Below are 26980 nucleotides of genomic sequence, written 5' to 3'. Positions count from 1 at the left end.
ATATCTGGATCGTGCGAAAACTGTCAGTAGACCATAAATAATGAAAAGTGTGAGGTCATCCACATGAGTGCTAAAAGGAACTCATTAAACTTCGGTTACACGATAAATCAGTCTAATCTAAAAGCCGTAAATTCAACTAAATACCTAGGTATTACAATTACGAACAACTTAAATTGGAAAGAACACATAGAAAATGTTGTGGGGGAAGGCTAACCAAAGGCTGCGTTTTATTATCAGGACACTTAGAAAATGTAACAGACCAATTAAAGAGAGTGCCTACACTAAGCTTGTCCCTCCTCTTTTAGAATACTGCTGCGTGGTGTGGGATCCTTATCAGATAGGACTGACGGAGCACTTCGAAAAAGTTCAAAGAAAGGCAGCACGTTTTGTATTATCGCGAAATATGCAAGAGAGTCTCACAGGAATGATACAGGAATTAGGATGGACATCATTAAAAGAAAGGTGTTTTTCGTTGCGACGGAATCTTCTCACGAAATTCCAATCACCAGCTTTCTCCTCCGAATGCGAAAATATTTTGATGACACCGAACTACATAGGGCGGAACGATCGCCACGATAAAATAAGGAAAATCAGAACTCGTACGGAAAGATATAGGTGTTCCTTCTTTCCGCGCGCTGTACGAGATTGGAATAATAGAGAATTGTGAAGGTGGTTCGATGAACCCTCTGCCAGGCACTTGAATGTGATTTGCAGAGTATCCATGTAGATGTAGATGAAAGAGAAAACTTTAGACAAAGAAGAAATGAAATTGTAGTGTGATCCTAAGTGGTCAATTTGCAAATAAAAAAAAATCATTTTGTAACACACCCACTCCTCAATTCTTTCTCTGGAGTACGCAGACACCCAAAATCATGGTCCTCTAATTATTTTGAGCAGTGGTGATGTACACATTGATATACGCAGTTTAGTCGCATAAAATAAATATTTGAAACATGCCTCACTGAAATTGTGAACCTCTTTCCATCTGGCCGTAAGTTCAGTACCAACGTTCAAAGTGACTGCACGTTTTCGTTACTCATTATTATCTTCGAAAATAATTAGATGTATTACAATGTACGTTAGAATTCAACAAGGCCAATCGCAAAATGGATGCAGGTTTGTTTTAAGGAAGAAGAAGGGTCATAACTGCAATTCTAAATTTTTAAAAGTTTTATTTGTCTGCAATTTTGTTTTATTTCCTCTTTTCGAGGCGGAGGTGAATACCGCTTTTCGATAGGAGTATGAAAGACCTTGAGTGGAAATCCAACTTCGATGGTGTGTGCTCTACAGTTCGTAAGTTGTACTTTGACAAGATGTACACCAGTCCGACTTTGGTCTGCAGCAGCCCCAGCCTCATACCTGAAACACAAAGGTACAGAGGTGAAACGAACAGGCAGTGTCTTGGCAAACGTCCTATTACAACTGAAATATCAATATAATATGGTGGAACATGATATTACAAGATATGTGCGTCAAATGCCATGGTTTAACGATGGAACTGAAAACATAGTACACAACGAAAGCAACAACAACAAAAACCGCAGGTTTTCATACACGTGGTTTGCAAGTATTAGAATGTACTTTGGCGATATGGAATGCAATAATGAAAGCTGAATATCAAGGGTTCGACATAGAAAGACAGTAGAAACACCACAAAGAAGACCTTGTGAGTGATATTGACACTCGTAAATGCAATAGGTGCTGGCGAGTGTGGGCTGTAACTATCGTATGGCAGCGAAACTTGGTCGGTTTTCTAATGCGTTAATGCCGAACCGATTTGCGCTGAAAAAAAATTAGTGGACGTGGGGAAAGCACAATGTTGATTTTATTTACTATCCGCCGCTTACGCAATTTGTTCAGTGCGAGTATCTAAGATGTCGACGAGATGCAGCATCCCTAAAACGGGAGTGATCAACAGTTGCTCGCAGCATTTCCGGTGGAATGCTATCCATTGTTCCTGAATACTTGCCAACAGATCACGTAGAGATCGAACGTGGTTCTGGTAAACAAGTTCCATGAGATATTTCCAAAGCGAACATCGCATGGGTTCAGATCAGGTGTCATATAGTCCATGCTTCTGGAAAGCCTCTGGAGATAATACGTTCGCGGAAGGCTGCGTTAAGTAGATCTTTCACTGGCTGAAGGCGTGAGGTATTTCCCCATGTTGCGTGAAAACAGTGGTTTCCACAGAGTTGCGCTCTTCCAAAGAATGAAGAATGAGATCTCTGTAACATGTAGACGTCGTGGTACATCTGGCAGACCCTCTGGGTTATTCTCTTCCAAGGAAAACGAGTAGGGAATTAAGGTGCTTGTGGATCCACATCGAAAAGTCACATATGGCGAGTGCAATGGCTCTTCGTGCTCCAAAACACTGTTTAACAGCACCCCAAATTAGGCACTTCTGTATAGCTAATGTGCCCTGAAGTGTACAATGTTCCTCATTACTCCACAGAATATTGTCCGGCCACATGTCAACATCTTCGATCTGTGCCAGAAACCAAAGAGCAAACTCTGAACGTTGCAGGGAATCATAATGTTTCACTTGCTCCACCGTCTGGATCTTCTATGGGTATGACTGTAAAACAGACCGCAAAACTTTGCGTACTGTTGACCATGGGAGGGACGAATCTCGTGCCACTGCCCGCAGTACCAGTGCACCTGATGCATGGTCAGTTACAGCAACGGAAACCTCGTTAATAATTCCCACCCCGATGGGTCGCCTTCATTTTACTGGTGTCCACAACTCGTGGTCTAGTGGCTAGCGTTGCTGCGTCTGGACCACGGGGTCACGGGTTCGATTACTGGCCGGGTTGGTGATTTTTTTCTGCCCGAGGACTGGGTGTTTGTGTTGTCCTCATCGTTTCATCATCATTCAGCAAAAGTGACGTGACGAGACTGTGGGAAGGTTGGGAATTTGTACGGGCGCTGATAACCGCGCAGTTGAGTGCCCAACAAACCATATATCATCATTTTACTGGTGCCACACCAAGCTCACCGTTGTTTTCAGATTTCATAGATTTCGTTAACATCATCTTCAAACCATTTAATGATATCAGGCCTGTCTTCAGACCTTTCAGATAGCGATACTCTCTCAGTGAAGCCCTGTAACTGCTGCCGTTTACATAAAATATTTTCATTTACAAGGAACGGCTTCTCTTCTCGAGAGCCGTATTGTTGACTCATGACGTGGCTTGCTAAATAATAGCGTGGATGTCATATCGTGATACAAATATTGCATAGTGCCAGATTTACACCTGGTGGCCACAGTTGGAACCAATTTTTTTACAGTATAAATCGGTTCCGCATTAACGCATTAGCGTATGTGCCCCTGTTTCGCTGCCATACAAAAATTACAGGCTACACTGGAGCTCCGTGAGTACCAGCACTTTAATTATAGCCACCCTGCAGCATTCGTTGGTCTCTCATAACCTCATACTCTATGCTACGTTGAACTTGAAAGTTGGCTGTTACTTCACAGCTTTTGCATTTGTGTCTACTTCATCAATATTTCAATTACTTCGCGTACTAGTCGTTGCAGACTCTCTGGAAAAGATGCTATTCTGTATCTAGCATCAATAACGAACGGCTTGGTTCGCTATAGATTGTCGATTGTCTTTGCAGTGTACGGGAAGTGTAGCTTAGGTTTACAGACGAGCGAGCCAATCAGATCGCTACTTGTCGCGCCAGAAACGCTGGAGCTCGACCTGGAGTGGGCATTCTTGTCTGCCGTGGTGTAGTGAAAGAACTTTTTGCTGAACGTGTAGTTCGTGCTTAGCTAAATTCATGGTTCGCATCACAAATTTGGTGTAACTTTCATGTGTTGGACGTCTGTCTGCACGTGTCTTTGTGAGGCAAACGAAGATCTGAGGAAGATTAAAGCATAGGGTGGTCGATAGGTAAAAAGTAAATGGGCGGATAAACAAAGATTTAAAGCAAGTAATGCGAAATGGGAGAGAGGACAAATCTGTGAGGCTGCGTTACCTCCATCTCAGATGCAGCTCGCAGTTTTCACATGCAAAGGGTTGCATATAACAGATCAAACAGTTAGAGAATTACAAGAGAAAAAATCGTTACGTCTTTCATTTGAGCATGGCTTTGTTCATTCTCGAATTATGATTGATTTTTGATGGTGTGAAAGTTGATGGTGTAACCACAACCCGAACATATTGACACCGTAGCGATATCAAGAGGGGGGGGGGGGGGGGGGGGGGAACAACCATGTTATAGCGAAGGATTTAAACGCCACCCAACAGACCACCTATTACACTCAGTGTTGATGTGGAACCCCTCTGAAAATTCCGTGAAAACTGCTCTCTCGCAGGCAGACTATGAGCTGCACGATGTAAAATGGCTACGGATTAAGGAACATTAATCGACAGCCGCAAGTACGCTGGCAGACGGCAGCTAAGCAAGCAAGCCAAGCAAATTATCGATGTTATTTTCCGAGTAGTGCTAGGCGAGTCTTCTGGACAGCCAGAATAGGGACTGATAGTTAGGGAAAGTAGTAAATCAGGGCCTCGCTTACGTCGGCCAGCCCCCGCTTACCGAGGCAAAGGCACAGAATCAGGGCTAGAGATAGAACCCGCGAGTAGAATTTTGAACACAAGACAGAAAGGCCACGCAAAAACCCAACATGTCGAAGTAAACTGAAAGGCCAAGACAGAAACGGAAGCAAGACAAACAAACGGACACGGAACCACCAAACCTCATGACTCAACAGCCGGAAAATCACACGAACGAAAACACCGAAGACCAATACCAACACTCGCTCGCAAATGATACCACAGGGGAACCATACCAGCACACAAACCAAATTGCGGAAGAGCCGCACCAGCCCCCTCTTACTGAGGAAACGCTGGACCCCAGTCAACCCCTCATCAGCGTAATTATAAAAGGCAATGAACACGACGGTTACTTCACAAAAGTAAAATCGAGAAGGAAAAGTCATACGAGTGACACCTCGTCGGGTGAGAAAGAACCGCCAATCACCCATGCCCAGAAATACGCAGTGAGACTGACAAACCTTGAGAAAGAGGAAACTACAAAGTCTCTGTACACAAAACTAAAGCAAGTCTATCTCGGAGCGGAAATCTTGGACATCTAACTTAACAGAAACGGAAGCGCTGTCCTAGTAAGCCGAAATCCAAATCTCGAAGAACTCACAATCAAAAAGCTCAAAACACACTGTAGGCCCGAAATGAGAATACAGTCAATCAAGCTCTCCGAAATAAACCAAGAATCAACAAGACCAAAGTCTTTCTCACCAAGCCTAAGTGTCGTAACCACTAAAGTTGACTTCGATGTGACAGAAGGCGACGTAGAAGAGGCGCTCAGAGAAATAAATCTCAAATTCGAAAGAGTGGTCAGAATCCGTTCCAGGGCGACAGGAAACGCAATCGCAAAAATGCGAGTGATCACCCGTGACCAGGCAACGGTGGATTCGCTTCTAGCAAACAACCTCAAAATGCACTGCAAGGTCCACGAGGTAGAGACATCAAATCTCCCCCCTCTCCAACCAGCGCAATGCGCCAAGTGCCACAGTTATGAACACCTAACCAGCAACTGCAAAAAACCACCTGTCTGCAGCTGCACCGCAAAAGACTCCACACCCAAATGTCAAGGCTGCGGAGGAGAACACCTTGCAAACGACGTTAGATGTCCGCTGAGACCAAAGGAACCTGCATCATTTGAAACCACCGCCCCAGTCCGCTGCATCAACACCCCAGCTGAAAAAGAGGCAAATTCCGACGACGAGAAATACGTACAGATTAACGACCTCCTTAGAGCTGTCGCCACTGCTCTCATCAACATACTACCTGAGCGAAAGGGCAAAGTTGAAACAGCCATAAACGACATAGCCAAGAAATTCTTCAACAGAAAAATTGCAGTCACACAAAGCTGGAGCTCTTTGCACATACATATAAGTGACATGCCAACAGAATATCATTCCTCAATCGCGCCACCAAAGTTAACGCCCCAAAGACACGCCCAGTCGCAACCTCGTGAAACGACTCTGAAGATACCCCCTGCGCAATCAGACGAAAGTGCAGCACCGGCAGTCGCCCAAACAGGCGGAAAACAGTAGAAAAGCAACACAGTCCCCCCCCCCCCCCAAAAAAAAAAGACCCCACAGTTTCACCAGGGACAAATGGCTACCAAGGATGGAGAAGACACTACCGAAGGCTCCGTCATTGCCTTCGTTAACTCAAATGGGATAGGAACAAAAAAGAACCTCAATGAACACCTAATTGAAAGTGAAAACATCAGTCTGCTAGGAGTAGCAGAAACGAAGGCAACTGACATCCCAATAGACATCAAAAACTTCACCTGCCACAGGTTTGACAACCCGCAAACTGGAAGACACAGGAATGGAGGAGTAGCTGTTCTACACAACAAAGATTTCCCAGCCACTCGGATAGATATCCCAGAGACATTTGAAAACATACAGGCTGTTATACTCAGAATCCAAACAAAAAAATGGTTCAAATGGCTCTGAGCACTATGGGACTCAACTGCTGAGGTCATTAGTCCCCTAGAACTAGTTAAACCTAACTAACCTAAGGACATCACAAACATCCATGCCCGAGGCAGGATTCGAACCTGCGACCGTAGCGGTCATGCGGTACCAGACTGCAGCGTCTTTAACCGCACGGCCACTTCGGCCGGCCAGAACCCAAACAAAAACCAGAAAAACGGTCTATATAACAACAATGTACACCCCACCAAAAGCAAACATCAGAGAAGATTTCATCAGATACCTCGCAAGCCTAGGCACAAATATTATCATGGGCGATTTTAACGCACGTTCAACCATGTTCGGGGATACAGATACCAACATAAATGGCAGAACATTGGAAAAACTCTTTGAAACAAGTAACATCAAAAGAGTGGGCAATAGGCAACCAACCTTTATTAATCACAGAGGATCCTCCATCCCTGACCATATTCTTTTCACTACCTCAATTGAAAAACAAATAACCACCCATTGGGTTGGAAACAGTATAACAAGCGACCATCTTCCTATTCTAATAAGAACAACCTTATTCAATGCCACAAAGATTCACACAGACACAAAAATAATTTACGACATCAAAAACATGGACGTCAAAAAATACCAGCAAAGCCTAGAAACAAACATACCAGGAACTGAACCCATTATCACAGCAGATGAACTAAACGAATGTAACAAAATCGTAATAGCCGCAATAACACAAGCGGAAAGAGACACTGCACCTACAAAAAGGATTAAACCAGGCCTCGGCAGAATCCCAGAACATATACTAGCCACCATCAAATTAAAGAGAAGAACATACAGACAAATGAAACGAACTCAAGGAGACGAACATAGAATAGAATGGAACAGGCTTAACAATCTAGTCAAGAGGCAGCTGGCGGAAATCAGAGCCCAAAAATGGGAAAGAACGTGTCAATTCTTAGACGATAAACAATCAACAAGATTCTGGAACACCTTCAAACGAATTACTGGCGCTAAAACAAGAAACGACCCACCACTTGAAAACGAAGGAAATATAATCACAGACAGTCAGGAAAAAGCGGAAATTTTCAGAAAAGTCCTTATGGACACACATCAAATACCAGAAGACCCACTCTTCAACTTCTCTCACAAAAATGAAGTCGACAAACAAATAGAAAACATAATAGCGGCCCCAGAGGTACTCGATAAAGAACAGACCTCACTCCTTCAAGAAATAACAGACGAAGAAATAGAACTAGCGTTAAATAAAGGCAAAAACTCCGCCCCGGCCTGGACGGGATAACCAGACAACACTTAAGACTGGCACCAAAGAAAGCACTAGCCACATCACTCCACTGTCTTTTCAATGCTGCACTAAATCTTAGACAAATTCCGACACAATGGAAAACAGCAAAAATAATTATGATCCCTAAACCGGGGTAACCAGTCAACAAACCGACATCCTACAGGCCAATCACCTTATTACCCGTAATAGGAAAATGCTTCGAAAGCATCCTAGAAAACCGCCTACAACACCATACGGAGAAACAAAATATAATACCGAACATTCAAGCTGGCTTTAGGAAACAACACTCTACGATAGATCCAATCCTGAGGCTAGTCAACCATGTAACAAAAGCCATCAATAGATTAGACTGTGCATCAGCCCTCTATCTTGACATCGAAAGGGCATTCGATAGAGTGTGGCATAATGGCCTATTCCACAAGCTAATAGACTTTGGCGTACCCAGACAACTAGTCCAGCTTATCAAGACCATCCTAAACAATAGACTATCAGCAGTTTCAGTAGAAGGCAAATTTTCAAATACTTTCTCACCAGAAGCCGGTGTACCACAGGGGGCCATACTATCACCGCTGCTATACAGCATATACACAGCAGACATACCTCGCCCTAACCATTGGAATGAAGGCCTTGCACTATATGCTGATGACACAGTATATTGGTGTCACGAGAGAACAACGGAAGAACTGCAACTCACAAACACCACATACCTAAAAAGGCTAGAAGAATGGCTCAGCCAATGGCTAATTAAACCAAATGCCCTTAAAAGCCAGCTGGTGGTTTTCAGACACCGAAATTACACTCAAAACCGGCAACAAAAACCAGAAGATGTCAGACTACAGTTATGGGGACAAGAAATAAATGCAACAAAAAACGCAAACATTATGGACTCCACCCTCTCATGGAAACCACACATTGATAAGGTGATTACAAAAGCCAGGAGGAGAGAAGGACTGCTTAAGTTGATCAAAGGCAGATTAAACGGAGCCCCAAACGACACACTAGTATATACATATAAATCACTCATCAGACCAGTACTAGAATACTCAGGACCAGTATGGATAGCAAACGCATACCAAACCGATAGGATACTAGGTACAGAGAGGCGCATCCTAAGACTAGCCACAAGATCTGGCACCTATACAAGAAACAGTGAAGCCTATGACACAGCAAAAATCACAACGCTAAAAAGTCGACTTATCAAACTGGCAAGCAAGATTGGCCTGAACAGACTGCACTCCAGCACATTGATAACTGAGCTGCTACAAGAAAACATCATCACTTTCGACTTCCCCAAATATCAATATAAATATCCGACATACACCATAATACAATGCATTAGACACACACAAGAAGATTTTGACGAACTTAACTTACAGACAGGACCAGAAAATAATATTGGACACTTACTAGAATAAGACTAAATTAGAATTAAAGACGAGATCAAGAAGACAATCTAAACTGGAACCAACAATCCCAGGTGAAGTTTTAGAGGGGTTTCCCTTACCTGTAAGGCAAATGCCGGGATTATAAAACCACCTCCTCAGAGAGACAGAAAGAAAGAGCATATATAAAGCATATATAACATAAGGAAGTATGAATCAAATGAATCGATCATCATCTTGTCCCAAATTACAAATAAATATCCCACGGCTGAAAAGAGCAAAGCTCTAACACCAGCCCGCTCTCTCTGTGGTCACATTCAGAGGACTGGTCGTAATTGCGCATGCCGATGCAACGATTTGAAACGCTGTATGTTAGAGGTTATGGGATCTTGATGCTTTTGCTCGTTCTTCAGCACATGCGCTGGTTAAAGTCCATAAGCAGTGGCTAAAGCGGATAGCAACAACGCTACAAGGCGCTGGACAACACGTCGAGCATATCATGTAGCCCCTTTATGTTACCACCAGCATCTGCCTCGCTCTGTGCAGAGCGCTACGGAACACGAGAATAAATAAAGATATGCTCTAGAGATGGGCAAACTGAAACACGTAACTGTTTCGAAGCAAATGAAACAGTACAATGTAATGTTTCGATACGATGTTTCGAAACAGTGAAACAGTTTGTGTTTTCTAATCTAATAAACCTACACATTTTATCATCTTGAATGTCTACTCTATAAGTATGTCCATATAAACACAAATGAAATGTTCAAATGGCTCTGAGCACTATGGGACTTAACTTCTGTGGTCATCAGTCCCCTAGAACTTAGAACTACTTAAACCTAACTAACCTAAGGGCATCACACACATCCATGCCCGAGGCAGGATTCGAACCTGCGACCGTAGCAGTCGCGCGGTTCCGGACTGAGCGCCTTAACCGCGAGACCACCGCGGCCGGCTAAACACAAATGAGGTGCGAGAGCACTGATCATGTTGCAGGAAGTATGAAACTATCACTTAGGCGTCTTTCCGGCAGCAAATGCGCTGCTTTCGTGTCGTGTGACTTTCATACTTTTCAATTGGCTGAGGACAGCCATAGCTGAAGACAGAAGAACCACCACGAACGGAACTGGAGGTGGGAGCAAACTGCAGAAACAACGGATGTGCTACTGGGATTCCCACATTCCGTTAGTATGGGTAATATACCCATCCTGCTAATTTCCATGCACACAAAGGGAATCGTGGATAATAGGCACAGTCACTATAGACTCACAAATAACTCGAATCAACAACAAAATATAACAGAAAAAAATTTTGTCTTGCAAGGTGTTTCGAACCGTTACTATAAATTCACCATGCTTCCCAGCCCTTCCCGTTCACCATTACACTATCAGTGATATGTCAAACAGATTGCTTGCAATTATACCTACATTAAATTTATGTATATGTCTAATAACTGTCACTCTACGCCTTTTGTTATTCAAAATGTTGTAGGCTTACTTGCGTTTCTTAATATGATTACTGTACATGAACAGAGAAGCGTATGTTATAAAAAAAGTGTAATTTAACTGAATGATTTTCACATATTTATTATTTTGAATCTGAATAGTATGCGTTGTTTTATTGTTTGGTTAGTGTTTATAAAGCAGATGTTACGCCATTTCGGAATAGGACAGTCAGCTAGAAACGAAGCTTTATTATCGGATATCTTAAGCTTCATGCTATTGCTTGTCAAAAAGATTTCGACACTCTTGAAAGTGTTTCATGAAGTGGTGTGTTGTGTTTCAGTGCCTGTGCCGAGCCCGAATCTCGTCCGACACAGAGCGGAATGAAACATCACTGTTTCGATACAATTAGTCCGTTCCAAGCACAGATGGAATGAAACAGCCTTATTTTGAAACAACGATACAGTTTCTGTATCGAAACATAGAAACAGTTGCCAAGTCTAATATGCTCAAAAGAAAGCACCGCTATTTTTCTCTTGTAATTCCCTATCTTTTTGCAACTGGATGGCTATAATTATAATTAAAGTGCAGCTACTCACGGAGGTCCAGTGTGGGCTGGAATTATCGTATGGCAGCGTAATTTTGTAGATACGGTAATGCGCTACTGCTGCGTTACGCTGGAAAATAAATTACTTCTAGTTGTGGCCAGCAGGTGCAAAACTTGGGCTGTACATCGTTTGTATGGCGGTATGACGTCCACACTGTCATTTGACAAGACACAAAGTGAGTGAACAGTATGGCTATAGAGGAGAGAGACGGTGCACTGTTAGTGAAACTGTGTTGTGTGCATGGAGAGAGTATCCCCAACTGAAACGTCTGAGAAGAGACCCGATGTCATTAAATTGTTTACAGGAGATGATAATGAAATTCGAAAACCCGGGTGGGCTTGGTGCGTTACCTGGAAGAGGAAGACGTCCTGTTCCGGTGGAAGTTATCTACAAGGTTGCTGTTGCTGTAAACGACCATGCAGCAAGTGCCCTGGGTAGAGTGCAGCGGCTCTGCAGTGTCACGAGAATTGTCCATCCCATAGTCAACAGTACGGAAAGTTTTACGCTCTGTTCTACACTGGCAGCCATACTAGATCCAGTTCGACGAACGTCTTGTCTCCAGAGATTTTCCAGATGGATCGCCTGTAAGATCACCTGGTCTGAATCGACGTGAGTTTTGGCTCTGGGGATATCTGAAAGAACGCGTTTACTAGCTGCACGTTTGATCTCTACCTGATATGAAGGCCTGTAACCAGGGACACGTTGCTCAAATTTTATCGAAACTGCTGCGAGCAACTGTTGATCACGTCGTTTTACAATATTCATTCTGAACAAATTATCTTAATGGCGGTTAATAATAAAATCAACATTATGCCTTCCTCACTTGTTTGACCTTTTCTGCCCACGTCCCGTTCCTAATCCATTAATACGGAAACATTTCTATACGCCTTTCCTTTACTCACTGCGCTAGAATTCCGCCTGGTGGCCAAAACTGGAACTATTATTTTCCAGCGTGAATTGGTTCCACATTAACACATCAGAAAATTTAGCAAGTTTCGGTGCCGTACGATAATTACAGCCCACGGTACACCTGCGTCAGTAGCTGCACATAATTATAACCACCCAGTATATCACATGATAGCTTGTCCGTTTAATTACGAATCTCATCCAATATGGCGGCTTCCAAAATGGACGCCATGTAGTTAATATATCCCCACAGGATCTCTCCTCCCTCTTCCCCCACCCATCTTATGCTACTCGATTTTAAATCTCTGTTTATAAGTGTGCGTCAGCGCCTGCTGAACACCCTCTAGACTGGCACAGCTGAAAAACACTTTCGTCAATATAAGAGCTTTTACTGATATCAGATATTCACGTAGAACTGAGGAAGAGGTCCGTGTAATTGTATCTGGTGCACAGTATTTTGTCAAAGTAAAATGCTGAGCATCTGAAGTCCAGAGAAGACTAAACGGAAAGTATCTGAAATGTGCTGCTATCGAATAGACTGAAAAATTAAGTGCACCCACGAAACACGAAATTAAGTACTAGGAGGAATATTCGGGAATAGAAGTCTATGGTAGACATTTACCAGAGGACGGAACATATGTTATAGCCTACAGAAATAGTTAAGTTGGCACTTGAAAGAGCAGTAGAGAGGAAAAGTTGTGGGGGCAAGCCAAGACGAGAGGTTATACATCGTGCTGGATGCAATAGCTAAGCAGAGAAACAAAAATACTAGCACAAGACTGTAAATGTTAGAACACAGCGTCAAAACAGTCTAAATGAAGAATGATGACTTAAAAATCATTAAAAAAATTTAAAAACTGAAATACGCAATATAATGTTCCTCAATGCTCCTTTTGTATTTCGTTGTGAACTGGCATTTGGGTTTCTAAACCATGATCAGAAAACTTGAGACTGAGCAGACAGTCCATACAACATTAGAGAAAATTTCTACTTGGACAAACCTTGTTATTTCCAAAGACATGCAACTTTTTACTACCGTTCACCTATACAACAAATGCAAATTACAGTTCTTCAATTCTATAGGTGTACAAACCAAGAAATAATCTGCAATGATGTATTGAAAATTTTAGACTGTGAAAATACACTCACGTATCAACTTTTTGTGCTCGGAATGCTGTTGTCCACATCCCGTTCAATAGCAGAGATAAAATTTCACCGTTACAACGTTGTGGGGCTTACAGGATTTTCTGCAGGTTGTGTGCCAGTTATATGTGGGTCAGCCAGGTATGGTTATAACACTATCCTGACTTAACATGAAATGAGGTGGAGATGGGGAAAGAAAGATTCAACATTTGCCGAGCATGCCCTGATTCAATGTCATTTTTATGATATTGAATGTGATATCGCCCATGGAGCAAATAAAGGCGGAAGGCTGACGATAATTAAAACTCTAGCTATCAATAAACACCAATCATAGAATCCTGACTTAATCCTGCGTGATCAAATACAGTTCCACTATTCACCATTGCTACGGTTGAAGCTGCCACTTAACATTTTCCCCACCATTAGATAATATATTTGTTGTAAACAGTGTAGACATTCCCCACTCCGCACACTGCATTGACTCCTTCCTCACCTCCCCCTCCCCCCACCACTCTCTCTCTTCGCTTGTTCATCACTTTTATCAGTAGTTTTCTTCACCTAACATTGTAGTCCGCATCGGCACTCACTTGCTCACTTTGTGTATTCTTTTAGCCTTATATTCTTACGTTTTTAATCTTTGAGTGTAATCTATGTTATATTTCTTCATACCTTCTTCGTTTCTGTTGCAGTATCCTTAATGACAGTTTACCATTTTTTGTATCGGTGAGAGACCTTAAGAAATATCTGAACAACTAGGCTGGCACAAGATATTTACGTCAGTCAATCAATGGGTTTAGGGATTTACACTTACATCTTCAGTTCCTAAAATTACAGAATATTTCTTTCTTCATGCCCTTATAACATTGAAGCGTTATAATTTGTGTTTTTCGTATAGAAATGTAGTCGTGAAATGGTTACAGATCTTTCGAAAGAACAAGCTTTGCGCAAATAGTGGCTGTCCCTGATGTTGTGTGGACTGCCTGTTCAGTCTTCAGTATTCTGCTAATCCCCTGGAAGGCTGAAAGCCGGTTCACAACGCAATATAAAATAAACATTTTGCAACATCAGTAGTGTGTATTCCAATTTTTAATGTGTTTATGTTCCTTCTAAGTGTGAACGGATACATTTCATAATTAGAAAAAGAAACATAATTCATGATTAACCTGTGTCTGCGTTTGAGTTATTTATACTGACGAGCCAAAGAAACTGGTTCACCTGCCTAATATCGTGTAGCGCCCCTGCGTGCACGCAGAAGTGCTGCAACACGTGGCATGGTCTCGACTAATGCCTCAATTAGTGCTGGAGAAAATTGACATAATAAATCGTGCAGGGCTGTCCATAAATCAGTGACAGTACGAGGGGATGGAATCTCTTCTGAACAGCACATTGCAAGGCATCCCAGATATGCCCAATAATGTTCATGTCTTGGGAGTTAGGTGGCCAGCGGAAGTTGTTAAACGCAGAAGAGTGTTCCTGGAGCCACTCTGTAGCAATTCCGTATGTGTGGGGTGTCGCATTGCCCTGCTGGAATTGCCCAAGTCCGTCGGAATGCACAATGGACATGAATGAATGCAGGAGATCAGGCAGGATGCTTACGTACGTGTCACCAGACAAAGTTGTGTCTAGACGTGTCAGGGGTCCCATATCACTCGAACTGCACAGGCCCCACTCCATGCTTGAACAGGAACATTCTCCTGCCGACATGCAGGGACTATGGATTCTTGAGTTGTCATGAGTTGTCTCCATACACTTCGTCGTACATCAGCTCGATACAATTTGAAACGAGACTCGTCCGATCAGACAACATGTTTCCAGCCATCAATAGTCCAATGTCGGTGTTGACGTGCTCAGTCGAGGCGTAAAGCTATGTGTCGTGCAGTCATCAAGGGTACGTGAGTGGGCCTTCGGCTCTGATAGCTCTTATCGATGATGTTTCGTTGAATAGTTCGCACACTAACACTTGTTGATGTCCCAGCATTAAAATTTGCTGCAATTTGTGGAAAGGTTGCCCTTCTGTCACATTGAACGATTCTCTTCAGTCGTCGTTTGTCCCGTTCTTGCAGCATCTTTATCCGCCCACACCGATGTAGGGGATTTGATGTTTTACCGGGTTCCTGATATTCACGGTACACTCTTGGAATGGTCGTACGGGAAAATCCCCAATTCATCCCTACCTCGGAGGTGCTGTGTTCCATCGCTCGCGCTCCGACCACGTTCAAAGTCACTTAAATCTGGATGACCTGCCATTGTAGCAGCAGTAACCGATCTAACAACCGTGCCAGACACTTGTTGTCTTACACTTTGCGATCAAAAGTATCCGGACACCTGACTGAAACTCTCTTACAAGTTCGGTAATGCTGGAATTCAATATGGTGTTGGCCCACCCTTAGCCTTGATGGCAGCTTTCACTCTCGCAGGCATACGTTCAATCAGGTGTTGGAACGTTTCTTGGGGAATGGCAGCCCATTCTTCACGGAGTGCTGCACTGAGGAGAGGTATCGATGTCGGTCGGTGAGGCCTGGCACGACGTCAGCGTTCCAAAACATCCCAAAGGCGTTTTATAGGATTCAGATCAGGACTCCGTGCAAGCCAATCCATTACAGGGATGTTATTGTCGTGTAACCACTCTGCCACAGGCCGTGCATTATGAACAGGTGCACAATCGTGTTGAAAGTTGCAATCGCTATCGCCGAATTACTCTTCAACAGTGGGAAGCAAGAAGGTGCTTAAAACATCAACGTAGGCCTGCGCTGTCATAGTGCCGCCCAAAACAACAAGGGGTGCAAGCCTCTTCCATGAAAAACACGACCACACCATCCACCACTGCTTCCGAATTTTACTGTTGGCACTACAAACGCTGGCAGATGACGTTGACCGGGCATTCACCATACCCACACCCTGCCATCGGATCGCCACATTGTGTACCGTGATTTGTCACTCCACACAATGTTTTTTCACTGTTCCGTAGTTCAATGTTTGTGCTCCTTACACCAAGCGAAGCGTCGTTTGGTTATTTACCGGCATGATGTGTGGCTTACGAGCAACCGCTCGATCATGAAATCTAAATTTTCTGCACTCCCGCCTAACTGTTGTAATACTTGCAGTGGATCCTGATGCAGTTTGGAATTGCTCTGTGATGGTCTGGATAGATGTCTGCCTGTTACCCTTTCCAACTGTCGGCGGTCTCTGTCAGTGAACAGACGAGGTCGGCCTGTACTATTTTGTGCTGTACGTGTCCCTTCACGTTTCCACTTCATTATCACATCGGAAACAGTGGACCTAGGGATATTTAGGAGTGTGGAAGTCTCGATTATAGACGTATGACACGAGTGATACCCACCTGACCACGTTCGCAGTCCGTGAGTTCTGCGGTGGGCCCCATTCTGCTCTCACCCGATGTCTAATGACTACTGAGGTCGCTGATAGGGAGTACCTGGCAGTAGGTGGCAGCACAAAGCACTTAATATGAAAAACGTATGTTTTTGGGGGTGTCCGGATACTTTTGATTACATAGTGTATATAGGCGTTGCCGACCACAGCGCCGTATTCTGCCTGTTTACTTATCTCTGTATTTGAATACGCATGCCTACACCAGTTTCTTTGGCCCTTCGATGGTTATTGTCACCATTCTGCTGTGGGAAGAGATTGACGTAGTCCATGTTATATTAGGTCCTGAAAGGAAAATATAAGGGTTGTGGAGATCAACGTGTCAGTGAAGAACTGTACAGCTGAACAGAGAGTACTCACCTATGCATATGCGCGGTCCCTCTCCAAACGGCAGGTAGACATAGGGGTGCCTGCGGGCCTTCTCCTCCTCGGTGAACCTCTCGGGGTCGAAGCGCTCGGGGTCCGGGAAGTACTCGGGGTCCCGGTGCAGCCCCAGCGTCGACACCAGCACGGTGGAGCCCTTCTCCAGGACGAGATCGCTGCCCGGCACCTGGTAGTCCTTGTTGCACTCCCGGTTCAAGAAAGCCAGTGGCGGGTACTTTCTCAGTGTTTCTGAAAGTGAATGAAACATCAGTTAACTTTGTCGGCTAAGAATCACGGCTGACAAACATGGTAACAAAATACGCGAAATTCTCAAATCAGTCGAATACAAGTTACAACGCCATAAAGAAAGCAGCAAGATCCAGGCTCTAGCGTATACGAGCGCAACCAGGAAGCAACGAAAAGTAGCATTGGAATTGTGTTCGTACAGTGGCGGATAATTTTAATGACGCCTTCACTTATTACTAAGTGCTGTTTCCTCTCTCCATTGGCGCATGTGACAGTTACACTGGTAGCTGAAACATTATGACAACTGCCCGCCGCGACACCTGGTTGCGTTGCGGGCACGTGGCATGGTAGCAAAAGTACGTAAGCACAGCAGACACGGGTTCATCGTCGCAAAGATATGGGCTTTAAATGGGGAAATCAAATGACTTAAGCGACTTTTACAAAGGGCAGATTATTATTACGGAGAGCCTGTGAACGAGCATCTCGAAAACGTCGAAGCTGGTCGAATGTTCACGTGCTACTGTCGTAAGCACCTATGGAAAGAGACAAAATGGCAGTGAAGTTACCACTAGGCGCTAAATCGTTGGAAGTCTATGACTCTTCACAGAACGTGGTGTTCGGGTAAAAATGGTTCAAATAGCTCTAAGCACTATGGGACTTAACATCTGAGGTCCTCAGTCCCCTAGACATAGAACTACTTAAACCTAAGAAACCTAAGAGTATCACACACATCCATGCCCGAGGCAGGATTCGAACCCCCGACCGTAGCAGCAGCGCGGTTCCGAACTGAAGAGCCGGCCGGTGTGGCCGTGCGGTTCTAAGCGCTTCAGTTTGGAACCGCGTGACCGCTACGGTCGCAGGTTCTTATCCTGCCTCGGGCATGGATGTGTGTGATACTCTTAGGTTTCTTAGGTTTAAGTAGTTCTATGTCTAGGGGACTGAGGACCTCAGATGTTAAGTCCCATAGTGCTTAGAGCCATTTGAACCATTTTGAACCGGGCTGAAGCGTCTAGAACCACTCGGCCACAGCAGCAGGCGGGGTTCGGATACTCGTCATCTCTGTAAAGTAGGATATATGGCGATGTGTGCGATCTCTGCCGAAAGAGCACAATGCTGGTGCACGCACAGGTGTTTCGGAGCACGCCGTTCATCATACACTGTTGTACACGGAGCTTCGCAGCAGACCACGCCTACGTGTTCACATATTGACCCAACGAAGTCGTCAGTTACGATGGTAGTGGGCACAGGACCATCGGAATTCGACCGTCGATCAATGGAAACGTGTCGGATCTTCAGGTGAATAACATTTTTGCTACACTAGGTCGCTAGTTGTCTCCACAAACACCACCATCGACGTGGCTCGAAATGTGCAGCGCAGAACCGGCGCAGGTTGGTGGAGCAGTATTACGCGATGGGAGACATTTCCCTGCGCTTGCACGGGACCTGTGGAGTAATCGAAGACACGCTGACAGCTGCTAACCGCCTGCATCCCTTCATGCTTGATGTCTTCCCCGACGGCGATATCGTCTTTCAGCAGTATGATTGTCGTTGTCTAGGAGCCAGAACCGTGTTACTATGGTTTGATGAGCTCCTGTTGATGTCTCGGCGACCAAATTCGCCTGGTTTAAATCCTGTGGAACTCAAGTGGGTCGCTATCGGGCGCCATCACCGGGTACGCAAATCAGTGGCGCGTTATTTACACGAAGTGTATGATTTATGCGTAGACATCTAATGATATATACCTCCACAAACTTCAAACTTACCAACAAACTGTCGGATCCCTGGTACGCAGGATCAGTGATGCATTTCGTTCCAAAGACGGACAAACAAGCTATTAAGAAAGTGCATTTTGACCTTATCAGTATTTAATGATGATTGATCAAGCTGCAAAGTCATTCATTGGAGACCACTAAGGCTTCTTTTAATAGGCAATGAACAAATATTTTGGGATAATTTCCTTACGTTGCTTGGATAACTACCTATCATTACTTTAAACAATTCAAATATGAACGGTTCTAGAAAAATAGCCAAATATAATCCAACAAAGGTTATTCGTACACGTGACTGGAAAGCAGAAGCTGTTCCTTTCCAACCTATGGCAAGTTGTGTGTACGCGTCATGCATGATAAACACTGTAATATGTAATGGGTGGAAACTATTTTATCATAATATTCGGCTCAGAACCGTAGTTTGTCTTCTAATAAATGTGGTGTTCAGTTGAAAAACTCGATTTTTTTGAAAAGCCCATTTTCATTTAATATGAGAAAATCACACTAATTGGGGGATAATGAAAGCATGGTGGATTAGGAACAGACAATGAAGTGACTGACATAACGAAAAACAGCAGCCCACCGGCACCTGCACAGGTGGGCAGCCTCTAGTGTTGACTCCATGAAAATTACGATACCGGGCTCCCCACGGGGCTGTCAACTACTGTGCATTTAAACTGAGGCCTACCCTGTGGCCGAGCTGAGGCCAAGGAAGGCCCTCTGTCAGTGGGAGGCCGGCGATTTCTCGTGTTCGGATGAGTGCTTTCAGAAGACAACAATCTTACGGATTCCTAAAGAAACATGGCTTGCAGAAAATATAAGAGCTTAGCATTGGGCACTGTTTTTTACTCTCAGAGGACTTCTGATGCGAGGCTAGTTACTGGCCGAAAACACGCGACTGGAAAAAAAAATGTTTTTGATGTCACAGAGGCGAATCAGAAAGAGCAGCTTTTGGGAAGAAGAAGGGTGAATCGAAAAGTCATTGGTATTTTATCGCAGCGCGTTTTTCTTGGCCTCGTTATTGTGCATGAAGGAAGCTCGCCATTGGCCGTAAGAGTGTTCATACTTTGCGATTGCCGGCCATGTCCTGTTTGAAAGGAAGGAATAGCAGGCTGTACGGTTCAGCTAGAAGTCTTGAAGTTTTCTGAGAGACGGGATGTGTGCGCATTTTGTAGTGTTCGTTCGGAGTCAAAGCCGTTCCCATTTGGCGCGCATAGTGGCGGACTAGCGGGGTCCAGGGTCCGTGCTGACGTGAGCTGGACCCTCGTCCTGTACTGCAGAGCAACATGCAGTGTGCTTCAAGCGGACCGACACGTTATTAAGCTGGTGGTCGGATGTTTTGGCAATAACTGCATAAAGTACTTGCATCGCTCGAAAAGAACCAGAAGCTTGAAATGAGCTATTAGGGACAAAATAATAGACTAACATAATCAACAATGAATAAGCCTAGATGAAATGGCTTTAGGAAGATGAGGAACGCAGCCGAAGGAAACTGTTTGGGCAGCCTCTAATCCCGACTGCTACTTGTCCTGCACAAGACAACCAGCACATCACGTATGCTATACAGGGTGGTACAAAAAGGTACGGCCAAACTTTCAGGAAACATTCCTGACACACAAGGAAAGAAAATATGTTATGTGGACATGTGTCCGGAAACGCTTGCTTTCCATGTTAGAGCTCATTTTATTACTTCTCTTCAAATCACATTAATCATGGAATGGAAACACACAGCAACAGAACGTACCAGCGTGACTTCAAACACTTTGTTACAGGAAATGTTCAAAATGTCCTCCGTTAGCGAGGATACATGCATCCACCCTCCGTCGCATGGAATCCCTGGTCCGCTGATGCAGCCCTGGAGAATGGCGTATTGTATCACAGCCGTCCACAATACGAGCACGAAGAGTCTCTACATTTGATACCGGGGTTGCGTAGACAAGAGCTTTCAAATGCCCCCATAAATGAAAGTCAAGAGGGTTGAGGTCACGAGAGCGTGGAGGCCATGGGATTGGTCCGCCTCTACCAATCCATCGGTCACCGAATCTGTTGTTGAGAAGCGTACGAACACTTCGACTGAAATGTGCAGGAGCTCCATCGTGCATGAACCACATGTTGTGTCGTACTTGTAAAGGCACATGTTCTAGCAGCACAGGTAGAGTATCCCGTATGAAATCATGATAACGTGCTCGATTGAGCGTAGGTGGAAGAGCATGTGGCCTAATCAAGACATCACCAAAATGCCTGCCCAAACGTTCACAGAAAATCTGTGTTGATGACGTGATTGCATAACTGCGTGCGGATTCTCGTCAGCCCACACATGTTGATTGTGAAAATTTACAATTTGATCACGTTGGAATGAAGCCTCATCCGTAAAGAGAACATTTGCACTGAAATGAGGATTGACACATTGTTGGATGAACCATTCGCAGAAGTGTACCCGTGGAGCTGCTGATAGTACCTGCACACGCTGTACATGGTACGGAAACAACTGGTTCTCCCGTAGCACTCTCCATACAGGGACGTGGTCAACGTTACCTTGTACAGCAGCAACTTCTCTGACGCTGACATTAGGGTTATCGTCAACTGCACGAAGATTTGCCTCGTCCATTGCAGGTGTCCTCGTCGTTCTAGGTCTTCCCCAGTCACGAGTCATAGGCTGGAATATTCCGTGCTCCCTGAGACGCCGATCAGTTGCTTCGAACGTCTTCCTGTCGGGACACCTTCGTTCTGGAAATCTGTCTCGATACAAACGTACCCCGCCACGGCTATTGCCCCGTGCTAATCCATACATCAAATGGGCATCTGCCAACTCCGCATTTGTAAACATTGCACTGACTGCAAAACCACGTTGGTGATGAACACTAACTTGTTGACGCTACGTACTGATGTGCTTGATTCTAGTACTGTAGAGCAATGAGTCGCATGTCAACACAAGCACAGAAGTCAACATTACCTTCCTTCAATTGGGCCAACTGGCGGTGAATCGAGGAAGTACAGTACATACTGACGAAACTAAAATGAGCTCTAACATGGAAATTAAGCGTTTCCGGACACATGTCCACATAACATCTTTTCTTTATTTGTGTGTGAGGAATGTTTCCTGAAAGTTTGGCCGTACCTTTTTGTAACACCCTGTACAATCCGAGATGTCTCTTCTTCATGCAGCCCCACGAAGCAAAGTGTAATGGCCGGCGAGTTATGGTAGGGACTTCTTCGAAACTGACCACTGGTTTATTGGACAGTACACGCTCCTGACAAGTTGCCCATTGAACATGTCTGGAATGTCGTATCCCTGAATACCGACCACTGTTCCCGAGACGCCCTGTATAACTAACTTTTCAAAATTGTTATAAACTTCAGTGTTTTCGTGAAGTGTAACGTGTTTCCCTATGGGCTACAGGTGTACAGTTTGTGGTACTGGTTTTTATCCAGGTACGGACTGAAAACAGCAAAGTGAATGAAATAAACACGACATTCTGCAGACGAGGTGGAGCAACGGTTATGTCGTTCTAGCAACACGGGACAGATGTGGATCCGGAAATAGGTGAAGTTGTTCCCATTGACTCTGGTTATCTACTGTTTTACATCTATTGCTTCGAGGGCTCATAACTGCGCTGTCGTCTGCCCTGATTTAAACAACAACGACAACAACAACAATAACAACAGTTTGCAGAACTTACCTGACACAACTTTATCGAGGTATGTCATCTTAGCAATCGATTCGTAAGTGATGTCCCCTTCCTCTTTGAGCACTGAGTCTATTTCTTCTTGCAGTTTGTTCTGCAGGCTGATATTGTGAGCCAACTCAAAGAGAGTGAAACTTATTGTCGACGAAGAAGTTTCGAATCCAGCTGCGAAGAAGATGAACGCCTGTGCCGCCACTTCGTCCATTGTCAGTTCTGTAAGCAACATGGAAACACGGTAAGCAGACCAGAGCAAAGTGGCTCAATAAAATATCATCTCAGGAACAACACGTAAGCAAAATATGAAAAACTACGAAAGGGTACCATTTCATAACAGGACTAGCAACTCTTATCATAATGATATACTATCTCTTCATATAGACGCTTTTCTAAATAAAACATTTGCTGGGTTTTCGACTACTTCCAACTCTGCACCATTAATATGCAGTTATACTGCTAATCCAACCTTCCTACCATCTTCTATCCATTGCTTGGCTGGTGCGTCTCACATGTTATTGATAACTGATTTAAAGTTATTACTATTTGAATTCCGTACTCGTCAGTTAATAAAATACACGGCTCGTTCCGTAAGTAATGCGACGAAATTCATAAAAAAATAATTTATTGAATATATTCGGCCGCGCGGGATTAGCCATGCCGTCTAAGGCGCTGCAGTCATGGACTGTGCGGCTGATCCCGGCGTAGATTCGAGTCCTCCCTCGGGCATGGGTGTGTGTGTTTGTCGTTAGGATAATTTAGGTTAAGTAGTGTGTAAGCTTAGGGACTGATGACCTTAGCAGTTAAGTCCCATAAGCTATCACACACATTTGAAAATTTTTTTTAATATATTCGTACAAATAATCAAAAATTATCAAAATAAAATCCTCTTGCGACGATACACTTCTGGAGGCGGTGTTTCCATGCCTGGAAGGCATCCTGGAATGCCTTTTCCGGAATGTCCTTTAGAGCTGATGTAACATGTGCCTGGATGCTTTCAATCGTGTCCCAATGTTTTCCTTTCATGACTCCTTTTAACCGAGGAAACAAAAAAACGTCAGCGGTAGCCAGGTCAGGACTGTAGGTAGGCTGGGGAACCAATGGGGTCTTGGTCCTGGCCAGGAAGTCGTTCACAATGAAGGCGCTGTGCCTTGGGGCGTTGTCGTGGCGAACTTTCCTCGTGTCCTTGATGTCGCTTCGGCAGCGCGAGACCCTCCTTTTCAGTATTTTGAGTTACTTCCAAGTAGAAAGCTGAGTTCACTGTAGTCCCGGTAGGTACGAATTCATGGTGGACAAAGCCTCTGACGTCAAAGAAGACAATGAGCATGGTTATGATCCTGGACTTGCTCATGCGTGCCTTCTTGGGATGGGGCGACGATGAGGCGTGCCACCCTGAACTCTGCCTTTTTGTCTCAGGGTCGTACTCAAAAATCCACGACTCATCACCAGTGATAACTGAGTTTAAATAATGAGGATCATTTTCACACGTTTCCAACACTTCTCGGCACCAAAGCACTCGCATAGGCTTGTGTTCGGCGATCAACGCTTTTGGGGCGAGTTCGGCACACACCTTTCTCATATTCAAATCTTCAGTCACAATGCGGAAAACGGTTGTTTTTGACATGTTTAGAGTTTTTGCTATCAATTGAAGGCTCAGCCATCCGTCAGAGTTCAAACAATCGCGCGCACGCGTCACGTTTTCGTCGACTCGTGCGGTTGGTGGCCGTCCACTGCGAGGTTTGTCGGTGATCTCCTCTCGGCTCTCCATGAACGACTTGTGCCACCGGAAAACTTGTGATTTGGACAAGCAATCAGTCTCAAAAGTATGCTGCAGTAATGAAAACGCTTCGGTGGCGGACTTCCCAAGTTTAACACAAAATTTGATAGCGTACCATTGCTCTACAGAATTATCCATTGTGCCGTGTTACATAAACTCAAAACGGGGTTGACGGAAACGCACATGCTGACTCTGTGGCAGCTCGCAGCCGAATGAGACAAAGAGCGTTTTGAAGCTGATACCCCCCTCCACTTTGCCCTGCCGGTTACTACACGCTGTGGTGTACCGATGTGTCAGAAAAAATTGGTCGCATTACTTATGGAACGCACTCTGTATTTAATCAGTGATTGCCAGAAATGAACCATCTACTTTTGTACTAATTCCTTCTCTTTCCTAATGGTTTTTGCGTGTAACATTCCCTGTAGTTTAGCTGGGTACGTGATGAGCTAGGTTGCGCATAGAAGCCCAGGCCAGTGAGTTGGTGTCCGGCAGAACCCCTCTGGGAATTGTGGATCGCGTTTCGGAGGAAAGAGGGAGGGTATGAGGTGAAGTGATCACCTCTGGCAGGTGGTGCACGATGGACCAGCCATAGACACCAGGGAATCACGTCTTGCAGTTTTATGTGTAATGCGGCCTGCGCAGTATGGGGTCCAGGTCCACATTCGTATAAAACAGGGTGACGAACACCTGCACTCAAGCATAATCTTTGTTTCCAACATACACTCATGAACCAAAACATAATGACCACAGCCTACCGCGAGGTTTAATGCCTCCTGGAAGTGTTGCGAGAACGTGATGCAGTAAGGAAAGAGTGTAAGCGGAAGATAGGCGACCGGGCAGTCATTATAGCGAAGATACGGGCCGCAAATGCGGAAATCCACTCATATTAACGGTTTCAACAAAGGGCACATTGTTGTGGCCGAGCGACAGGAAACAAGAATCTCTGAAACGGCGGATCTAGTCGCCTTTTGGCGTACTACTGTCGTGAGAACCTATGGAAAGCGGATCAATGTTGGTGAAATATCCAGTGGGCCGTATGGTATTGGACGACCACATCTCAGCACAAAACGTACGAGGTCGGAGAATCGCCCAGTATGTAATCCGGGATAGGCAGCGACATGTGACAGATCTGAGGAAAGAGTACAACGATGGTGCAAGCACAAGCGTTTCGGAGCACACTGTTCAAGGGCCATTGTTGAACATGGAACTCCACATCACCGGATCCCTGCGTGTTCCTGCGCTGACTCAACTGGTGTTGATAAGCGTTGTTCATGAAGTTAGGTAGGAATTGTAATATCTAGGGAACATAAATAGTGTTATGTGTGAAATATGTTACAAGCAGTTAGTGGCTATTACTTACTATAGCACAGTGTAGCTGTATTAGGAAACAGGTGGGGTAATCATGTGTGTGTCCACAGCTGCTGTACATTTCCTAAAACGAAGAATTTACCTGCATCGGCGGCTCCTTTAATTTCGAAGTAAACACTTTATTTCGTTATTATCAAATAACTGTTTTCAAACTCTTGGGCATTATCACGCTTCATGGGAAGAAGCATTGTTTCCAGAATGAATTTTCACTCTACAACGCAGTTAACGCTAATATGAAACTTCCTGGCAGACTAAATCTGTGTATCAGGCTGGCAACTGGAACCTGGGACCTTTACCTTTTGTGGGAGAATGTTCTATCGTCTGCGATACCCAGACAGAATTCACGAACTCCCATCACAGATTTACTTCCGTCATTTCTCCGGAATCTTCTTTCATGCAGCAGTGCTGGTACCTCAAGGTATGCAGGAAAATGTATTTGGAATTTGGGAGGTCAGAAAGAGCTACTGGCGGTAGCAGTTCTGAGTAGGGGGTAAGGGGGGGGGGAGGTAAGGATGTTAGGGTGGTCGTGACTCTCGCGTGCTTAACTCGGACGGTAGATCAGTCTGCCACAAAAAAAGAAAAAGGTTTTTGGTTCGTGTCTCAGTCTGGGATTCAGTTTTAATCTGCAAGAAAGTTACAAGTCAGCACATACTTCGCAGCAAAGTGGAAATTGATTCTAGATTAACGCCTAGCAGTGACTGAGCCATTTCTCGGCAGTATCCTTTTTTCCAGGAGTGCTAGTCCTGCTAGATGTGAAGGAGAACTTGTGTGGAGTTAGGATGGTAGAGGACCCACACAGCGGTGTGTGAGGAAGCAACATACGATGGAGCGGTTAGTAACAGTTCCGCACAACCACTGCACATACGGTCACAGCTGTCTCAGATATGAAGTTCACATGTTAGCCGGAAAATAAGCAGCCAATATGCCTGTTTTGTCACCAGATCAGCAAACATAGCACAATAAGATGTACTAGTGTAACTATTGAACTGGAAACACACACGGCATGATGAAATTGACACAGGTCCTCCTTCTTTTTAAGACACTGATGACGCGTGTGTGTTTCCGGTTCAGTAGATTAGTGAGGAAAGGCATAGCATTCCATCTCAAATAGGATTGTGCTTAGTTATG

At 44.5% G+C, this 26980-nt stretch overlaps 1 protein-coding gene across 2 annotated transcripts in view; it reads right to left on the bottom strand.

Annotated features, from left to right (window-relative positions):
- Positions 1 to 1155: 1155 nt before the first annotated feature.
- LOC124616163 (cytochrome P450 6k1-like) overlaps positions 1156 to 26980 on the bottom strand; it is a 66632-nt gene continuing 40807 nt past the window's right edge. For both annotated transcript variants that reach the window (XM_047144443.1, XM_047144444.1), the window contains exons 6-8: positions 22708 to 22926; positions 17010 to 17261; positions 1156 to 1359 (exon numbers count right to left, since the gene is read on the bottom strand). In XM_047144443.1, the coding sequence (XP_047000399.1) occupies positions 1193 to 1359; positions 17010 to 17261; positions 22708 to 22926 (638 nt within the window). In that variant the 3' untranslated portion in view covers positions 1156 to 1192. The remainder of the gene's footprint in view (positions 1360 to 17009; positions 17262 to 22707; positions 22927 to 26980) is intronic.

The sequence above is a fragment of the Schistocerca americana genome, chromosome 5 (assembly GCF_021461395.2).
Source record: "Schistocerca americana isolate TAMUIC-IGC-003095 chromosome 5, iqSchAmer2.1, whole genome shotgun sequence".
NCBI classification, from domain to species: domain Eukaryota; kingdom Metazoa; phylum Arthropoda; class Insecta; order Orthoptera; family Acrididae; genus Schistocerca; species Schistocerca americana.
This window is presented reverse-complemented; position numbering and strand designations above follow the sequence as displayed.